General features: G+C 41.3%; 1 protein-coding gene across 1 annotated transcript in view; it reads right to left on the bottom strand.

Moving 5' to 3' along the window:
• The window catches only part of LOC132837039 (substance-P receptor-like), a 38,617-nt gene that overhangs the window by 6,192 nt on the left and 12,265 nt on the right, over window positions 1-20,160 (bottom strand). The window contains exon 2 of the mRNA XM_060856697.1: window positions 12,517-12,717. Coding sequence (XP_060712680.1) covers window positions 12,517-12,717 — 201 coding nt within the window. The remainder of the gene's footprint in view (window positions 1-12,516; window positions 12,718-20,160) is intronic.

The raw sequence follows: 20,160 nt of genomic DNA, 5'->3' as shown, positions 1-20,160 counted from the left end.
TGTCAGAGATACTTAGCATTAGTTAGTCAAGCCAACTGTCCAACACTTCAGATTCCTTACAGACTGACAGGAACTGTAGGTGACTAAGTTAACAGAAAAAAACAAATTAAAAAGAGCTGCTGGATGGCTTGAAAAGCAGAAAACAGGTCACAAATGAATTAGGATGATAACATAATTCTCACAACTGAAAATATATAAACCATCACAACATGATTCACAAACAGAACCAAGAGCAAGAAATCTCACCTTTTCGTGTTGAATTGTCAGTTCTCAGAATTTGGATTTTTACACTTACCTCCCTTATTTAGTCTGTGCATGTTAAGGTGACAGCCAAGTTGTACACAGTAAAGTCCCAGAAACAGTAATGAGATCATAACCAGATAACCTGATCATTGATGCTACCAAACCCATCCAGAGTACTTCAAGTATTTTCTATTTCTATTTCAGATTTCCACTATTTATTGTATTTTGATCAGATAAACACCCTTGTCATGATTTTTTTTTGAAGGATTGTAATTGGCCAGGCCATTGTGGAGATGATTTTCCCTTTAACTGTGGAGGCAGATGCTACCTGTCTTCAATGCTTTATAATAAGGTGGCACATCCAACAGTGCAGTGCTCCTTTAGGACTGCACTTGGGTGTTGCCTTGATTTATACTAAGTCCTGGAGTGGGACTTGCACCTACAACATTCTGACTCAAACTAAACCTGCTATAAACTATGCAGTGCTGATAATTAAAAATAATTACAAATAAGGTACACCTTCAATCGCCATATTCACTTGGAGGTGTTCTCCATCAATGGTTGTTGGAAGCCACTCAGAAGAGTATGGGAGTTGAAACCAACCCATTAAAGAACAGTCAGATCCATTGAAAAAAATAATCCACTGCTCTTAATAAACTTTAGCCTGTCTTTGATTATCCCAGGGGATTACTGCATACAGTTTCACAAAGAAGTGCTTAGTTGCTGAGTGCGTGGAGTTACATGCTTCTGCAAATTTTCAGCAAGTAACCTTACTGCAGAAAGACCCTCATGTGCTTGGGTTTTACTTATAAAGTGCTCCCTTGAACACACGCCACCAAATTGTATTGCTTCATAGTCATAATGAACTGAAATTAAATTTCTGGGTAGTCATCGGTGAGTTGGTTTTGAGCTTGTTCTGTGATGCACTATTCCAACGGAACTGGGTCCTCTTTTGTTTGTCATTTATAAAAATGATTTGGATAAGAATATAGAAGGTGTGGTTAGTAAGTTTGCAGCCGACACCAAAATTGGTAGCTTAGCGACAGTAAAGAAGGTTTTCTAAGATTACGAATGGATCTTGATCAAATGGGTCAATGGGCTGAAAATGGCAAATGGAGTTCAGTATGGATAAATTGCACTTTTGTACAACAAACAAGAATAGGGATTATTCAATTAATGGGAGGGTGTTGGATAGCGTTGTACAGCAGAGGGACCTAGAGGTTAAGGTACATAATTCTTTGAAGTTTGCATCACATTGGGACAGGTTAAAAAGGCATTCAGCTTACTTGTCTTCGTTTTTCAGCTCTTTGACAGCAGGAGTTGGATGTCATGTTGACATCATACAGGACATTGGTGAGGCCTCGTCTGGAATACTGAGTCCCGTTCATAGGAAGGATATTATTAAACTGGAGAGGATTCAAAAGAGATTTACCAAGATGTTGCTATTATGAAAGATTTATGTTATAAAGATATGCTGGCTAGACTGGGTGGTTTTTCACTTGCGCATAGAGGTGACCTTATAGAGATTTGTAAAATAATGAGGGGTATAGTTTGAGTTAATGGTAGTTGTCTTTTCCCTTGGATGGGGAACTTCAAGACGAGGGAGCATATTTTTCAGGTGAAAGGAGAGAGAGGAGGAGCAAAATTTTTGACACAGAGGGTGTGGAATTAAATTCCTGAGGAAGTGGTGAATCTGGATACAATTATAATATTTAAAAGGTATTTGGATAAGGACAAGAATAGGAAAGGTTTGGAGAGATATGGGCCAAGAGCTGGCAGGTGGGACTTGTTCAGTTTGGGATGATGTTTGGCATGGGCTAGTTGGACCAAAGGGTCTGTTTCCATGCTGTATGACTCTATGACTCTCTGATTATGTTTCTCAGATGAAATTTGGTCATAGCTTTAAAGTGCAGTTGTTAAAAACAAACCAGTTTTATTGACATTCAAAGCAATAGTTTGAATTTAAAATGAATGACACTTAGTCACATAGCCGAAAGGTGATTATCTCAGCTGCAGAATGACATCTCCTTTATATGCCCTGTAGTATCTGTGTAAGGGTGAGATACATTCCAAATGAAGGAGTATTCTTCCTGTTGTTCTCAAGACAAAGTCGTGTGAGAAACTCAACAACTTCATGAAGCAATATGCAAGTTTCAGAGCTTTATCCCCCATATCAATCTCCAGCAACAATTTGTTGTCACTTCTTGACTTTATCAATCATGTCACTGTGCCTTGAATGTCTCTTGACTGACTTGTTACCATGGTAACATATAAATGTCAATGAAATGTAGGTGTTGTATAACCTGTGAGTCCAGTTTATTTTTGGAAACAATTCACGTCTCTCTTTTTCTTTCTCTCTTTTGTAGCTCTCTTTCTCTTTTTCTTTCTTCTGCTCTTTCTGCCATGCCATTCACGGACTTTGTTCATAGGATCAGTGTATCCAGAATTCACAAAAGCATCAACACGGAGTGCTGGATACTAATGGTATTTAGTGTCACATTGAGTTGCAGATATTCATTTTAAAAGGAGTATGATCAGATTCTAAGTGCTTTTTGGTCATTTATTCTCACCTGCATTCAACCTTACGACAAACCTTTCCTTTTGTTCTCTTACCTCACCTCTCACTCAGAACACCCCAAAACCATCCCGACCAGGATCAGCCCAACACCATTTGCCTCTGCCCACTCTTAAAATCTACTATATCTTTAATCTTTCCAGTTGTGATGAAATACTGTTGTTTGGACTTAACTTTGTTTCTTTCTCCTGACTTGCAAAGTGTTTCAAGCATTTTATGTTCTATCCAAATGGCAGAAAAGATTAAGAAGCAGAATAATTTGTGTTTGTGGGCATATGTCCACCTGTCTGTTTGTGTGTATGTGAATACGCGTGAACATTGCCCTTTTAAATACCACCCTCCTTTTGTCATCTCCTATTTTATGACAAGGTCCAGTTGCAGAGTGGGTATAATACTTGACTGACAATGCTCTGGCCTGGATTTATGATCAATGACCTGAGTTCAACTCCAAGTTTGCAAATAGAGAATTTAACTTCAGTTAATCAAATATACCTGGAATAAAAATCCACTGAAAAACATTGAACCTGAAGCCAAGAGATTGTTGTGCAAACCTGAAAGGAATTTGACATGCAAATTTGGCCTGTTCTACATGAGACTACAGACACACCTCGAATTTGAAAGCCTGCATGCTGGAAATGGATAAAACTGCAGAAGGGTGCTTCAAACATTGCATAAGTTGCAGCACTTGGAGGAGAAACCAGTGTAAGGAGAAGGAGAAGGCTCCTAGAAAATGCTGGGACACTCAAATCTCACAGCAATTACCTCAAATGCTTCCAATTAAGGAGTAGGAACAGATTACTGTAGACAGACTATAGCAGCAGTGCCATCCCTTCCACGTTTCACCTCAGCTCTGATAAAGAGTCATCCAGACTTGAAACATTAGCTTGCTGTCTCTCCATGGATGCTGTCTGAATGGCTGTGATCTCCAGCATTTGTTGACTTCCCTTTAGGTCCGTGCCATAAGTACTGTGAATCCGAGTTTCCATCTAATTATTGACCAATTGAGATCAAAGCATACAAACGGAGATGGACTTGTGCCTGCTTGATTTGCATCCTCAGTGATCTCCTGCCAGCAATGAAGCTCATTACTTCAGTACATAATCAACAGACATATAATGTAAATTCAGCATTTACAAAGGATCATGGCAGATGTCAGGCTCAGCACATTCTCTCTGCTGTTCAGCACTTGGTGGTCAGCATGCAATTGAACTTCACAGCCTGTATCACATTGGTAGTGAAGACAGGTAACACAGAAAAAGATGGAGGTAGATAGTGAAAGAGGCAGAGAGAGAAAACATGGAGGATAAATTTTACATTAGACCATGGTATAAAGTGGTGAATAGTGAATTACCAACGCATTACTCATATTTTTTTCCATTTAAATTTGGCATAAATCCATAGAGTCAGAGAGATGTATCTCAGAGCAGAGAAAATTAGAGAGAAGAAAGAAAGATAAAGGGAAACAGAAAGACAGGACAAAACAGAGGGTGAAAGAGAAATAGAGAATGATGGAAGAGGTTGAATTCTTGATAAAGTAAAAAGATCAAATCTCTTGAGGTTTTGGAGGAGCATGAACAATTCTCCATCCATTTCACCCAATTATTCATGTTTTTGAAGCTTCATACTATTCTTTGCAACATTCACAATGCTTTCATGTTTCAAGTCATCCACAAATTTTAAAGTTGCCAACGTATAGATTATTGTTAAGAAGTGCAGCATTTCTCATTCTGCTCTGTAGAGAACTCGACTGCAGGCCTTCCTCCAATCTAGAAAACAAACCTATAGCTACCTCCTGTCTCTCATCCAGTTTTGTATCCTTATGCAATTTTTTTAAAGCAGAGATATGTCAATTCTTGAAAAGCAACTGGGTAAAAGATTATTATATTTAAATGGAACAATGGAATAATCAAATCAGTCAGGATATTATTGAATAGCGAACAGGATCGAGGGACTGAATGGCCTAATCATACTCCAAGTTTATATGTCTCTTGTTTTGCATGAATTCTTTGCTGCTGTGTGATACTCTGTCATGAACAAAGCTAGAGAGTTTGCAGTGCTGCTTCTTCACATTACAATACTCATTTGCAGGTTATACAAATGATTTTTTTCAATTGTTGGATTCAGAGAGATGGCTCTTTAAAACGCATTTTTAACTTTTGCAGTGCTTCTAAACTGGTTGGTTAAAAGTTGCCAGGCAAGTTTGCCCCTTTGAACATCATTCCAGCTTTTTAATGAGAATTGTTGCGTGAAGTGCAGCCTTCTGTTTTTCTTGTTGTGAAACAGGAATCTATTGACACTATGATGCATGCCTGAAGCTTTCTGGTAAATGTTTCTAGGGTATTGTGTGCAAGGTCAGGTATTCAGTCTCACTATTTATAAACCAGAACATCTGTTTCAACTCCTCAACTTCGCAAGGTGATGCCATTAGACTCCATATTTAACAGATTATCTTTCACAATGGTAACCCCCTGTCCCACTAGATGCTCCCATCGAACACACCTTCCCTTCCTTTTTCAACACTCAACTTGATCATTCCCTTTGCAACAATCTAGTATACTCTTCAGTCATTGCCAACCTCCCTTCCCTATCTCATGGCACCTTCTCTGTATGTGCAGGAGAAGCCACATCTGTCCCTATACTTTCTCCCCCACCGTCTTGCAGAGTCCTCAGGATTCCTTCCAGAAGAAACAGGGTATCTTGCTCAGTTCCATTTGCACAAGTCATTGTACACAATGCGAAGTCTGCTATACTGGGGAAATGTAGATTGGTGATTGTTTTTGCAGAACAACTTTGTTCAATCTTCAAACATGACTCTGAGTTTTCAGTCATTTTCTGTTCCACTGCCACTTTAAAGTTTTGACTTTGATCTCTTACAATACTCTGATTAAACTGAACAATAGTTTGGTGAACTGTAGCTTATCTTTATTAATCAGCGCTGAATGATTTCAACACTGAGTTCAGCAATTTCAAAACATAACCACACCTCCTGTTTTCTCAGACTGCAATTGAAAATAATGTAAATGCTTCTTTTATTTATATATCCTCCAGTCACACCACTTGCTTTTGCCATGCACCGTCATGAATTATGAAACTGAACCACTTCTTCCTTATCTCGACATTTCTTTTGTTGTTATTTCTGCCATCCTCTTTCCCTTTTATCGTTACTTGAAACTCCTTATAACTTAAAGTTCTACCAATTCTGAGCAAATGTCATCAAACTGACCATATTATCTCTCTCTCTCTCTCTCTCTTCCATATGGAGGCTTCTTTAAAAGCATCAGTCTGAAAGTAAGATAAAATTGGAAGACTTAGGATACATTCTTTAGAGTATGCAGGTTTGTTTCATTTGTATGTTTGGGACTACCATATTTGACATTTGTACTGGATGGTTGCAGGCTGATGTTGGATATTGCAGAAGAAAAACATTGTTGTCATTGATTTCATAACTACAATAAAGCACCTTTCCTGAATAATGCATTTTCCCTATGATGCTTCTGATATATGTTCTGCGTTCATCTCTTACGATCTAACTGAAAGTGCATACCAGTGACTGTCATGATGGTCTTCTCAAGGATGCAGCCTTAAGTAGCTCTAACATTGTTTCTGTCTATCAGGCGATCACAAGGCACTATTATGTTGGCACTGGTGATCACCATAACACATAGCAGCTTGTGTTGGTGAGTGCAGATTTCATCGTCTGCACCCAGAAAGAGTCAACAGCATCAAGCAGAGAGCTAGCAGTAGAATTAATTTGAAGGCAAGGCCATATTACTAGTTTCTAACTTGCAAGCATAATGAATTGGAGTCAAAACGTCAAAGAGTTTCACTCCAACACATCTATGCCGACCAGATATCCTGAATTAATCTAGTCCCATTTGACAGCATTTGGCCCATATCCATCTAAACACTTGTTATTCATATACTCATCCAGATGCCTTTTAAATGTTTTTATTGTACCATCAATTCAAATTATCATAAAATACATTGAATAAATCATCAGTTTACAAACTAATCAAAATCCCTGCTAAATCTGCCGCATTTAAAGTCTTCAAAATTTCAGAGACCTGTCATTAGGATTGTTGGAACAGGAAATTTGAAATTCTCAAAGGCAGTGCTTTCTGGAGATTCTTCAGAATACACTCAAGTTAAAGAAGCACTTGAGTCTCAATCCTGTAGCAGCGACAATAATCCCTAACTGTTGAGCAGATGGACAGGACATAAAGAATTTGTTGCTGCATTTATAAATAGAACAGAGATTGTGTGTGTCTGATTGACAGGAGGCACATGGCGATATTAAACCTTCAGAGTTGGGAACATAGATCCTCACAGGATTTACACTGAACAGAGGGACAATAATCAACAAATTTGAAATAAAAATAGGCAAGTGAATGAACATAGATTGACAGGTTGGTTGAGAGTCTCAGGGTCTGCTCAAGGAGACAAAAACAGATCCCGTCATACTGAGGTGACAGCAATGGCCAGAAGTCAGCAGCTTGCCTTAGGATTTGGATGGACTGAGGCAAATTGTGTCAAGCACAAAGATTGCCGCCAGATTGACGTTGACCTGCTACTGTAACAGGCAGGAAGCAGTGGCAGCACGAGCTTAGGCAGCTTTCTGTTCTGAGGTATACTTGCTTCTTCTCAAACACAAGAAGTTTCTGGAAACACACAACAGGACTGAGAGTATTCAGGTTTTGAGCACAGACCCTTTGTCACAGCTGAAGTTGTGAGAAGAGGTGTACACTTAAATGGTAAACCAACATTTTCTCTTTCCGACAACCGGCATGTATTTCCAACTGCATACTTCACTTTCTGAGAGGGGTCAAACCTTTTTGGAATCCTAAACTAATAGGAAATATTAACATTTCCCATTTAGTTCCAACTCTGCTTTCTTCTCTTCTCTTTACAGTATAGTAGCTATAAAGAAAACATTCCTCCCCCTCGATCACAGCACAATTCTGCCCACCGTCCCCTCAGAGTAGCCTGTACATGTGGATATAATGAATGGTTGGGGCATTGGAGGCTGAGGGGGGGACCTTATAGAGGTTTATTAAATCATGAGGGACATGGATATGGTGAATAGTCAAGGTCTTTTCCCCAGAGTGGGGGAGTGCAAATCTAGAGGGCATAGGTTTAAGATGAAAGGGGAGTTATTTGAAAGGGGCAACAGAGGCAATTTTTTTTCTTGCTGAGGTTGATGTGTGTATGGAATGAGCTGCCAGAGGAAATGGTAGAGGGTGGTACAATAAGAACATTTAAAAGGCACCTGGATGGGAATATGAACATGAAGGGTTTAGAGGGATATGGGCCAAGTGCTGGTAAATGGGATTAGATTATTTTAGGATATCTGGTTGGCATGGACGAGTTGGACAGAAGGGTCTGTTTCTGTGGCTGTGCAGCCATATGACTCTCTGATTCTATTTCACAATCACTACATTTTTCGTGGTATATTTTGAATTGTAATCTAAAGCCTTCATAAGATTGTAACAAACTCAAATTTTATGGTCCAGAGAACACTGTTTGAGTGTGAAGCAGGAAGTGACCATCTGAAAGTTACCTGATGCAGGAGGATGAGGTATGCCAGCTCTGCCTGACTTATACACATAACTAAAGTAATTAGACCTGGAAACTGTGGCAGTATTCTTCCTCAGGCTTGTTTGTGAGGTCAGTAAGCACAGTTAGTCTCCAGTGGGATCAAGCTGCATGAACAAGCTGAAACTTGACCAAGCCCTGATATTTGCTCACTGCACCCGGATGGCTCCCAGCGACACCTGCCTCTTTGATAGCTATATCGAACAGTCCCTCTTCAGTACTTACACAGGCACTGTACCCCAACTCTTCTGCCATTACATTGATGACTGCATCAGTGCAGCGTCCTGCACCCGGCTGAACTGGAGCAGTTCATTGACTTTGCCCACAACTTCCACCCCGCCCTCAAATTCACTTGGTCCATCTCAGATACCTCCCTCCCCTTTCTTGACCTCTCAATTTCCATGTCTGGCCACAGTCTCCAGACAGATGTCTGCTACAAACCTACAGACTCCCATAACTACCTGGACTACACCTCCTCCCATCCTGCAAGAACTCCACCCCATCCTCCAGTTCCTCTGCCTCCGCTGCATCTGCTCACAAGGAGGAGACATTTCACCCGCGAGCATCCCAGATGTCCACCTATTTTGAACAATGTGCTTTTTCTCTCTCCGCTATCCAGACAACCCTCTGCCACACCACCACCATTCCCCACTCCACTGCTCTAAACCCCATCCCTCCCAATGCAAGAAAGACAGAGTCCCCGTTGTCCTCACTTGCCCACTCCACCAATCTCTGCATCTGACGCATCCTCCTCAAACACTTCCACCAACTCCAACTAAACTCCACCACCAAGTACTTCTTCCCATCCCCACCCATCTCTGCCTTCTGCATGGACCGCTCACTCCTACAGTCCTTGCTTCATGCCACCTCCGTCACCGAGCTCCAGGTTCCTTCCTCTGCAAACAGAAAGGATGCAAAAACCTGCTGGTACACCACCTTCCTCACCTGCATCCAGAGTCCCAAACAGTCCTTCCAGGTGAGACAGAGGTTCACCTGCCTCTCCTCTGACCTAGTTTACTGCATCAGGTGCTCCCGATGTGATCTTCTCTCCATCGGGGAGACTGAACGTAAACTTAGGGAATGGTTCACTGAGCATCTCACCTTGGTCTGCAGGGCCTGACCGGATCTCCCAGACACTGCACATTTCAATTCTCCCAACCACTCCATTTCCGACATGACCATCTTTGGCCTCCTCCATTGCCAAAACAAACCACAGCTCCTTTTGGAGGAACAACACTTTATTTTCTGCCTGGGCACCCTACAACCCGGAGGACTCAACATTGAGTTCTCCAATTTCAAATAACCTCCCTTCCCATCCACCCTGCCATCAACTGGATTCATTCCTCCTATTAACCAACCAGGTCGTACCCTCTATCTGTCTTCACCTATCCCCACTTCACCATCCTGCCCCCACCACCCCCTTTATCTGCAGCTCCCCCCCAGACCCACCCCCAGTCCTGAAGGGTTACATCCAAAACATTGGCTTCTCTACCTCCTGATGCTGCCTGGCTAGCTGTGTTCTTCCAGCCTCCTGCCTATTGACCATGGTCAGTAAAGAGCCTTTCTACAGAAGCTTGGTTCCCTAATTTAAATTTTGAAGTGGGACTAATGTCAGCATAGAATGACTCCAGGCTGTCTCTCTGCTAAATTGTTCTGTTTGAAAAATACCGTCAATGTAATTCTGATCCAACTCTATCCAAATATGTCTAATTCCATTACACAGAAACAGAAAGCACAATCAGCAAAAAAAAACACTCAAGCTAATTAAGAAGAGAGATCATTAGTTTTTTCTCTGGTCCCTATGCTTTCCATTTTTGCAATTACTTTACTTTCAATCTAATTTTATTTATCTAATTACTCTTGCCCCTTGAACTCCAACATTGGTTATTTATTTTGGCAGATTTGGGACTAAGTGCACAAGCATATTAAAAAGAAAATAGCCAGGCTGATGTAGGACATGACCCTCTGAATGTGTCAGGTAGCACCCAGCTCAGCAGAGCCAAGGCAAAATCAATGATGTGTTGAATACGGGTTTGCCTGCAATCTCACCCATGTACCAGCTGAATGCCAGGGAGAACATTTTAGGTTTGGTTGAACAGCAATGATTGAGCTGAGCTCACTTACAGACATTCCAATCTGCATTCCGTAATACACTTGAACCATAGCTAACAAGCACTGAAAATGAGCATACACTCTTGTGTTACATAACTAAGCTCTATCAGGCACCTTACCCTCAAAAAGAAACATTACTTGCGAGTCAGCTCTTGTAAGTGAACAAACAGAGTAAGCTCTTGCTTCAGAAGAGGCTGAGGTATCCAGTCAAAGGTTCAGTTGTTGTTTTGAACTCATTTAGATATCAGTTCCCAACAAACACTGGTGTCTGTATCACATGTGCAATCTCAAGCTCAGCATCTCTCACTCTCACTTCTGGGTCGGAATGCTGTGGGCTCAAATCTCAGCTGAGACTTGAACACAAAATCTCAGCTGAAAATCCAGTGCACCATGGAGGAAATGCTGCAGTGTTGTGGTTGCCCATATTGGATGACATGTTAACTAAAGCCATTGCTGCTTTATAGGATGGATATAAAAATCCCACAGCATTGTTTCAAAGAGGAACAGGAAAGATATCTGCTAGTGTCCCAGCAAATATTTATTCCTTAATTAAGATGAGGAAAACATGTCACCTTGCTGTTTGTGGGAGTTTGCTGTGATGCAGTTGACGACCATATTTCCTGCATTACTGCAGCTTCAACACTTCATAAAGTACTTCATTGGCTATATAATTTTTATAAACCTCCTGAGATGAAAGATGGAATCATACATATATGAAATTCTTTCTTTCCACTTAATTATTTGGCTAGCCAACTATGAATAACACAATCACATCACAGCAAATTGCGAAAGTTGTGAAGCTATGTCAGGATGCATACTGAATGACATATCCCATTTGTTGCATTATTACTGCAGATATAAACACAAACATTCACTGTTACCTTACTTCTGACCATGAAGTAGGAGCAAAATTTTACCCCTTTGACAATCAGATCATGAAACCGGATAGATTAGATTACTTACAATGTGGAAACAGGCCCTTCGGCCCAACAAGTCCACACTGACCCGCAACCCACCCATACCCCTACACCTAACACTACGGGCAATTTAGCATGGCCAACTCACCTGACCTGCACATCTTTGGACTCTGGGAGGAAACCGGAGCATCCGGAGGAAACCCACGCAGACACGGGGAGAATGTGCAAACTCCACACAGCCAGTTGCCTGAGTCGGGAATTGAACCCAGCTCTCTGGCACTGTGAGGCGACAGTGCTAACCACTGTGCCTCCGTGCCACCAGTGAATGTTTATGTTTATATCTGCAGTAATAATGCAATGAATGGGATATGTCATTCAGTATACATCCTGACATGGCTTCACAACTTTCGCAATTTGCTGTGATGTGATTGTGATACTAGATACCAATATTACACTTAATACTAGATTTATTCACAGATTGCGACCTTACAAATGTCTGTCTCCTTTGTGACTTGAACCAAGTGTCAAGACACTTAGTCAAGCCATGCCTTCTGTCTGGTATTCTTCACCTGATTATTACAATTCATGTCCTGATGTAAAAACAAGAAAGGAGAAATTGCTCATTCGCAAAACTCAGAATTATTTCACAAAGGCCCAAGTAATAGTTTGGTTCAACACATCTTCATTGAGTCAACTCTCATCTCAAGAATTTGAACATGTGAACCGGACTGACACTCTGGTGCAGTGCTGAAGGGCTGTTGCTATATTGGAGGTGCTCTCTTTTAAATGAGAGTTTGTCCAACTCAGTTCAGTATAGATCAACAGTAAATGAGAGTCAGCCTTATTTACAATCTGTATATGGTGGTAAATTTTAAACCATTACTTTACTTTAATTAGTCTTCATTTGTTCCTAAAAAGAACACTTAATGGTGAGGTAGCCTGAAAACACAGTAGGATGTAGCAGAGAGTCACTCACACCTCCATAACTCATGTAGCAAGATGCTTTTCTTGGGCCAGGGTTTGATGGCTGCGATAAATTATAAGGCCTGACTCACACATTATGAAAAGAGAACTTACGTCGTTTCATGGCTTGTGCTATTCTCTGCATGCTCAGGCCACTCCACGTAACATACCACTCTGCCTGGGAACTGCACAGTTGTGGAGTAATAGCACTGCGGAAAGGCCAGCGACAATGCCACCACCCAGATAGCCCCAATCACGACCTTAGTGGCTGTAGCTGATAATCTTGGTTTCAACGGATGAATGATTGCCATGTACCTGGAATCATGGAGAAGAAGCAGATTGTAAAAACAGAAGTAATATAAGGAAATAAAATCTCTATCTTTCCTGCTCCTCACCCAAGGTTCATGAGTGAAACTGAAAGCAGTATGACAGGTGCCAGTTACTATTGAGTATTTCATGTCTTTACTCTTTCCTGTGAGCCAAGTGATTTTAGATTGATGTTCTACACTCATTTAGTATCTATATTAAAACATGTCCTCATAGGAGTTTATTCAAAGTAGGATTCTCAGCTTTTTGATTTCCCACTCCAATCGTGGCAGGGGGCACTGATAGTAATGCAGCAAAATTAGGAGTAGAAGGGACAGATACAGATGTGATACAGCAGAAAGCAGAATTTTCAAGACAGGTTTCCTTGATGAACTGTTTCACATTCAGTTAAATAGTGGCTGAGCAGCACCCCAACAGCCCTGACTAATGTTTGCTCCAGTTGTAATGTTATCAAGATAGCATGAATGAAGAGATTTGATGGAATAGCTAGCCACTTGCCCTTTAGCTGGGTTTGAAACCAGCCTAGAGTGTGTCAGCTGTAGTGTTGTACATGAAATTAATTTAGCTTGGATTATCACTTGCTGGATTGAAATTGGCAGGAAGTGGTGGCCCACTCTTATTATAGTTATAGAGTCAGACAGCATGGAAACAGATCTTTTGGCCCAACCAGTCCATGCCAACCATAATCTATAAACTAAACTAATCCCTGCTCCCTGCACTTGGCCCATATCCATCCAAACATTTTTTATTCGTGGACTTATCCAAATCTCTTTTGAACATTGTAACAATACCCACAGCCACCACTTCCTCAAGAAATTCATTCCACACACTAACCACTCTCTGCGTAAAAAAACATTGTCCCTCATGTCCCTTTTAAAACTATCTCCACTCACCTTAAACATATGTCCCCTAGTTTTGAACACCCTCACCCTAGGGAAAATACTTTTGCCATTTACCTTAGCTATGCCCCTCATAGTTTATAAACCTCTATCAGGTCAGCCCTCAAACTCCTACACTCCAGAAGTCCCAGCCTCTCCACATAACTCAAACTCTCCATTCCCGGCAACAGCCTGGTAAATTTCCTCTGAACTTTTGCCGATTTAATAGTTCCCTCGATGATCTGTTTGAACTAGCCCAGATAGCCAGGTTGTGGTCACTGGACTGGAAACGATAACTCTGCTCTCTTCCCACAGATGTTGCTGGACCTGCTGGGTTTCACCAGCGATCTCTGTTCTTGCTGTTGAATCTGTCCCACCACATTCTCAGGCAAATCTGTCTGAAATTGCTGATGTTGAGAAAGACTTGGGGTATGCTAGTACAAAGGTTGCAGAAGGTCAGAAAACAGGAGGGACAACACATGGTTGATTGGCCTTTATAGAAATGGGAAATCCTACTGTAGTGTGAGGCTTCAGTGAGTCCATACCTGGAGTACTGTGCACATCTTTGGTCCCCATTACTGAGTGGAGGATTATGTTTGCTTTACCAAGGGTTTACAAGATTGGCTCCCATGATCCAGAGGTTCCCCTGTGATGAAACTGGAGTCTCTCTGGAAGTCAGAGAAATGAGAGGTGATCTCGTTCTGCAAGATTCTGAAGAGACTCGAGAGGATAGACACGGTTTACTCCCGGCTGAGGAATCTGGAACATGGGCTGTGGGGGTGGTGGGAGGGGCTTTTGGGAGTACAGTCTCGAGATAAGGGGCCGATCCTTTAGGATTGTGATAAGGAGAAATGAAACTTGAGTTTGCTAACACAAAGGGCATGCTCTATCGTAGAATCATTCAAAGCAGAGAGCTTGCATGGAGATGAAGGGCCCAATGGCCTCCTTCTGTGTTGTAACCATTCTCTGATATCTGGGATAGATTCAACATACAGAAAAACAAAGGGATCAGGGAGAAGGGAAATGGGTTGCAAAGATGACCTAAGATAGAAGCTCAGTCATGGTTATATTGAAAGCCAAATCTCAGGGATGTTTAGTCTACTGGTGCTCTTTCCCTTAAGATCTCAGAGGGACACAGAAGTATGATGGGATGACATAATTAGATGGGCCTCAAGTAGAGCGTGACTCTACAGTAATGATGCAAATATGGCAAAAAGGCCAAGGGATCACCTTACCTCAACTTGGACTTTTGAGAATTTGCATTCACTAAACAATGAAGTAAGGCTGACAACCAGGGAATTCCTAGAGGCATGGCACTCATCCACAGATTCAATCAATAAGCACATCGACCTGGACCCAATATACCGACCACTGCAGCGGTCAGCTGGAACTGACAACCAGAAGCGGCAGAGACAAACCACTATAAATTCCGGAGGAAACATCACAGAAGCGCTTCACAGGAGGCTCCCAAGCACTGAAGATGTCACCTAGACAGGGGACAAAATGTCTGCAACACAAATTCCCAGCTCGGCGAACAGAACCACAACAACTTATTGCTGTGTCATACCTGTTTCTATATCTCACTTACTGTGTCTCATCTATTTCTGTGCCTCATCTGTTGCTGTATCTCACCTATTGCTGTGTTCTCACATGTATCTGTACCATACCTGTTTCTGCATTTCAACAATTGTTATGTTTCACCAATTTCCATGCTTCACCCCTTCTCTGTGTGCTGGTAATTCTGTCAAATGTATCCATTAAATGCATTAGAAACTTACCCTGAAACTGCAATTGTGCCAAGAGAGCAAAGGTTTCGCAATTTTCTAATATTCCAACTCTTGACTTCATAGGGCAATGACAGGGAAAGCTTATTAGCTGAAGAGAAAGCTCATACACAGAGTCAAAGCAGTAACTTGAGCCTCCCTCAGCAGTCCATGATAATAACAATTGATCCACTTGAAGCTATCTCCAAGCCACAGTGGCACAGGAGAAAACCCAACATATTTGTGGGCATTTATCTAGAAGAGCATAGAGAGGTAAATATTTCTTTTTTTTTGTCCCAGTAGGACTTTGTGAACTTTGTAACTTATAGATATATAAAGATGATTAGAACAGTCTGAGCAAGTTTGAAGAATGGAAGGAGCTTATATGTGTCATTCAGCCCTGCATAAGCGGTAGATGGAGCAAGAGATGATGGAGTTCAAATGTGCGCTCAAGTAAATGTCATACAAAGAGGTGCAGGTGACAAGAGTGGTCAGAACATTTCAAAACCTAGAAGCATGGAGTGGATTCACTTAGCCCGTTTGTTGCTGCTAAGCTGATGAATGGAATTACAAAGTATAATCTTGTGTGGGAGTGCTCATAATAAAAAGAAATTTCATCCTTGGGTGTGTTTTAATGCAACAAACTTTGTAAAGAGTTTAACAGGTTATCTTTGAATAACATTTGACATCGAAGAATGAAAGGTGAAATAAGTCATTTTTGAGGAGTAACTAAATGAGGAAATCGACATTGAGAGCTAGACAGATTTATGCAGAGAATTTCTGAACTAAGGGCCTAGAGAGCTGCATATAGACTAGTGCAGAGATCCTGCAATAAATCTCGCTCAACAGCAATGACTGCTGTTGCAGCTCAGTGTCACACTGGTTTGACATTGTGTGAGGATAGATCTTTTGGTCTCATATTACTTAATCAATTTCTATCCAACTAGTACTATCTCCAAATTAAATAATGAATGGAAATGTTTTGACATTAATTTTGAGTGCTCTTTTGCACTGTCTAAAAAGAATATCAGACAATTCAAAGCACCGGCAATTTTGGAAATGGTTCCAGAATTTCTTATTTGGGCTGGGAACTGTTGTTTGGGATAAGATAGTGCCTGTAGCTCATATTAAGTAGAAATGCATACAAACTCTGGCAGTGTCTACAAAATATATGACATGTTACTACTTTAATGGATCCTTTGTGAGAAAGGAAAGTTTATTTCTGTGCATATGTGCATGTGTGTATATGGGTTGTTTACATGTGCCTGCATGCATTTCTACATCGATGCTTGTAAATGTGTTTTTGTGAACAATCGATTTCAGCAAGACCAGGCTCAGCTGTGTGTCCTTCACATAATTTGCCTAAGCTCAGATGTGAGTAAATGTGGAAGACCATCAACTCAGTGAAAAACACTCTTTGGTCTACCCGAAACGTATTGCTCTTCCAGTGAAAAGAATTGATTTTGACTGCGTGTTGCAGACTGGCAAACTCCAAGGACCAGGATGATGTGCTTAGGGATATACTAAAGTATATAACAGCTACTGCCAAGGCACAGTGGGAAAGGTCATCATCTTAGGTCGTCCTGCCAAAGTATATTGAGGGTCAGCTCAGTTGTCAGATCCTCATGTTGTTTCAAACTGAACATAAATAGTTCCTTGCAGGAATAGGAAATTCCTTTGCTTTGCAACTGCAGGGAAATTCTGAGCAATGTTAAATTCCAATGTGGCATTTGTTTTTGTTCTGCAAAGAGAGTATGGAATTGCTTTGGGACATTTGTTTACATTTTATTTTGAATTAAATATATTTTTGGAACTAAAATGTGTGAAATCTTGATGGCTACCAGTCTCAATGGATGTGTACTTTAGTAAAAGTCAGCTGTTCAAGTAAAGCAGGGATGGGGATAAATTATCTTTGAAGAGTGCTGTCAGTTTTGTGAACAATTATCATTAGGGGCAGGGAATGGTGTCAGTATTGGTGGGGTAGAAATTATTTTCAGTATCAAAGGAAAGGTGACATCAATGTCTTATGCATTCTCCAGCCTGGTTGGAACTCCTGCCTTGCTGAGCGAATTTAATCAGCTCAACAGAATGTTGAGAATTGATGAATGTGCCAAGGAGGACTTTGAAATGTCATCAAATCAGCATCAAAGCTGGTCAATTATTGGAGCAGTCAATGCCAACTGAGCTTACATTGTAATAGATGACGCTGTCTCTGTACCACTAGAAACCCTCACTCCAGAACACCTTCAGGCTGATACCTGATAAGGAAAGAAGGGTAAAGGCTTGTTGATAGCTTTGCAATGCCAAGTTCCTTACTCATAGGTCTCTGACGAGCCTCACAGTTACCTTCCCATACAGTCCATGTGTATGCTATTTGTATTTCTGTGGGCTAAATGCAATTTGAAGTGCTGGTGGAGTCATTCTTAAAATCATCCAGCCAGCTGGTGTGAAGCAATTTGATGAGGTGCATACTGAACACCACACAAACTACAAATTAAATGTTTCTCAATATTCCCAGACCATCTGTCAAATCTGGGCACTTCTCTCCTGTTTATTCCTTGCCTAACATCACTTTACTACCTCCCATGCGAGTCCACGCACTGGATACTGGTGAGCTATTCCACTTTACCACCACACCCAGTGTTGCCATTGTTGCAGATTGAAGCTTCCACATCTTGAAGAAATATTATAAAGAGGAAGCCATTCAATGTCCTCCATCAAGCAATGATCCTTGAAATGAAAGGGGGAAATGTGTTCACACGCAGCTTCCTTCAAGTTTGGATGATGCCAGGAGAATGTGCGTGCCCATGTCAGCATCCAGTAAGATCACAGCTGATCTGTGCTGCTGCTGTACCTGTGAATGCTTGCTTCACAGTCCTTAATATCTTCACCTGATAAAAATTTTCTGATCTTAGTTCTGAAAGTTCCAATTGACTCCATTGCCTTTTGACTTGGCTTTTACAAGCATTCCTGGCCGGCATTCCATTGGCACCCTCCATGAATTTGAGACTATCCAAAACTCTGCTGCTCATATTCCACCTCACAGCAACCTACGTTCATTCATCAGACTGCAGTCACAAAGTGCATTCATCTCCAGTGCAGCAAAACCTTAATTTTAAAATTATCATTCCTGTTTTTCATCACTCTTTGTGATCTTGCACCCCCACTTTTCCTCTGTCATCTCATCCAGAAACACAACCTTCAATATATCTGTGCTCCAATTCAGCTCTCCAGAGCACACCCAGTTTTAAGTGCTCTAACATTCTGACTACATCTTCATCTGCCAAGGTACGAGTCTCTGCAATCTCCTTCCAAACCCTTTCCTCAAATTTACCTTCTTTTCTTGTTAGAATTTTCTCAAAGGTTTCTTTTAAATTGCCTCTTTGACCAAGCCTTGAATCATCCCAGTCTCTATGACTCTGTATCAGCCTTCATATCTCCTTATGTGGCTTGAAGAGAGACATTTATTTGGCTGTCTTTGGCAGTTTTATTACATTAATAGCATTCTATGACTGCAAACAATTGTTGGTGTTGTTTAGGTAATGCCTCCTCATTATTTTCCTGATTTCTATGCTTCCCAATTCTTTGAATAATTTTAACACCTTACTCGGGTTATCCTTTAGTCCTCTTAAGAATAGAATTCAAGTCTAGACTATGCACCCTGGTTGCACAATGTAAATGAACCCCGACAGCATTGTGGTGAATCTGCATGGCCCTTCATTCAAACCGAGTACAACCTTCCTGACTGCAGTTCCTACCTTCTGTGTTAATGCACAGGATCCTGGCAGACATTTCTCTTCCTGGACCTGTAAGAGTATTGGAACAGTGGAGGAGATGTGTAGTGGTTAGGACATGTTACAGGTCATGGGCTCCAGTGTGGGAAGGTAGTCATCTAGACTCAAAACAATAACTTGCTTTCTGTCCACGGATGCTGCCTGACCCACTGTGATCTCTAGCACTTTCTGTTTTCAGTAAGCCAACAAGATGATTTTTGGGGCTTGCAAAGGCTCTGCTCTTGCTTTGTTCATGTCCAATAGCGAGGTCTTATTCCTTATTATGCAAACAAATTCCATGCTTTTGTTTTACTCATTCATGGTATAGAGGTGACAACAGCTAAGTCAGTAATTATTGCTGATCCCTACATGCTCAGAGGACAGTTAAAAGTCAGCCACTTTGCTGTGGTTCTACAGTTGCCAGGCCAGACAAAGGAATGCAGAGTTCCATGCCGAAAGATCTTTATTCAAGCACATTCTCCTCGTGTCTGCGTGAGTTTTCTCCCACAGTCCAAAGATGTGCAGCTTAGGTGGATAGGCCATGCTAAATTGCCCACAGTGTCAAGGGATGTGTAGATTAGGTGGATTAGCCATAGGAAATGCAGGATACCAGGAATAGGTTTGGGGGGATGGGTCTGGGTGGGTTGCTCTTCAGAGAGTCTGTGTGGACTTGTTGGGCCGAATGGCCTATTTCCACACTGTAGGGATTCTATGATGATCCTTATAATAAGAAACATTGTTGCATTGTTGCCATTAGGTTAGCTTTGCATTCTTTTGTTTTATGAATAGAAATTTCACCCACTGCCATGATAGGATATGAACCCATGTTCCAAGGACATTAGGTTTGGCATTCAGAACCACTAGCCTCATGACATTACCACTGCACTGGCACCTCGCATTCTGAATGCATAATTGTAAAAGCCACAGATTCTAAACCCAAAGAATTCTTCTTCGGCAGAAATCCTCAGGAGTGCTGGTGAGCAATATATTTACATGCTTCAGACAATGCCTGATTGA

Source organism: Hemiscyllium ocellatum, chromosome 48 (genome assembly GCF_020745735.1).
Source record: "Hemiscyllium ocellatum isolate sHemOce1 chromosome 48, sHemOce1.pat.X.cur, whole genome shotgun sequence".
NCBI classification, from domain to species: domain Eukaryota; kingdom Metazoa; phylum Chordata; class Chondrichthyes; order Orectolobiformes; family Hemiscylliidae; genus Hemiscyllium; species Hemiscyllium ocellatum.
This window is presented reverse-complemented; position numbering and strand designations above follow the sequence as displayed.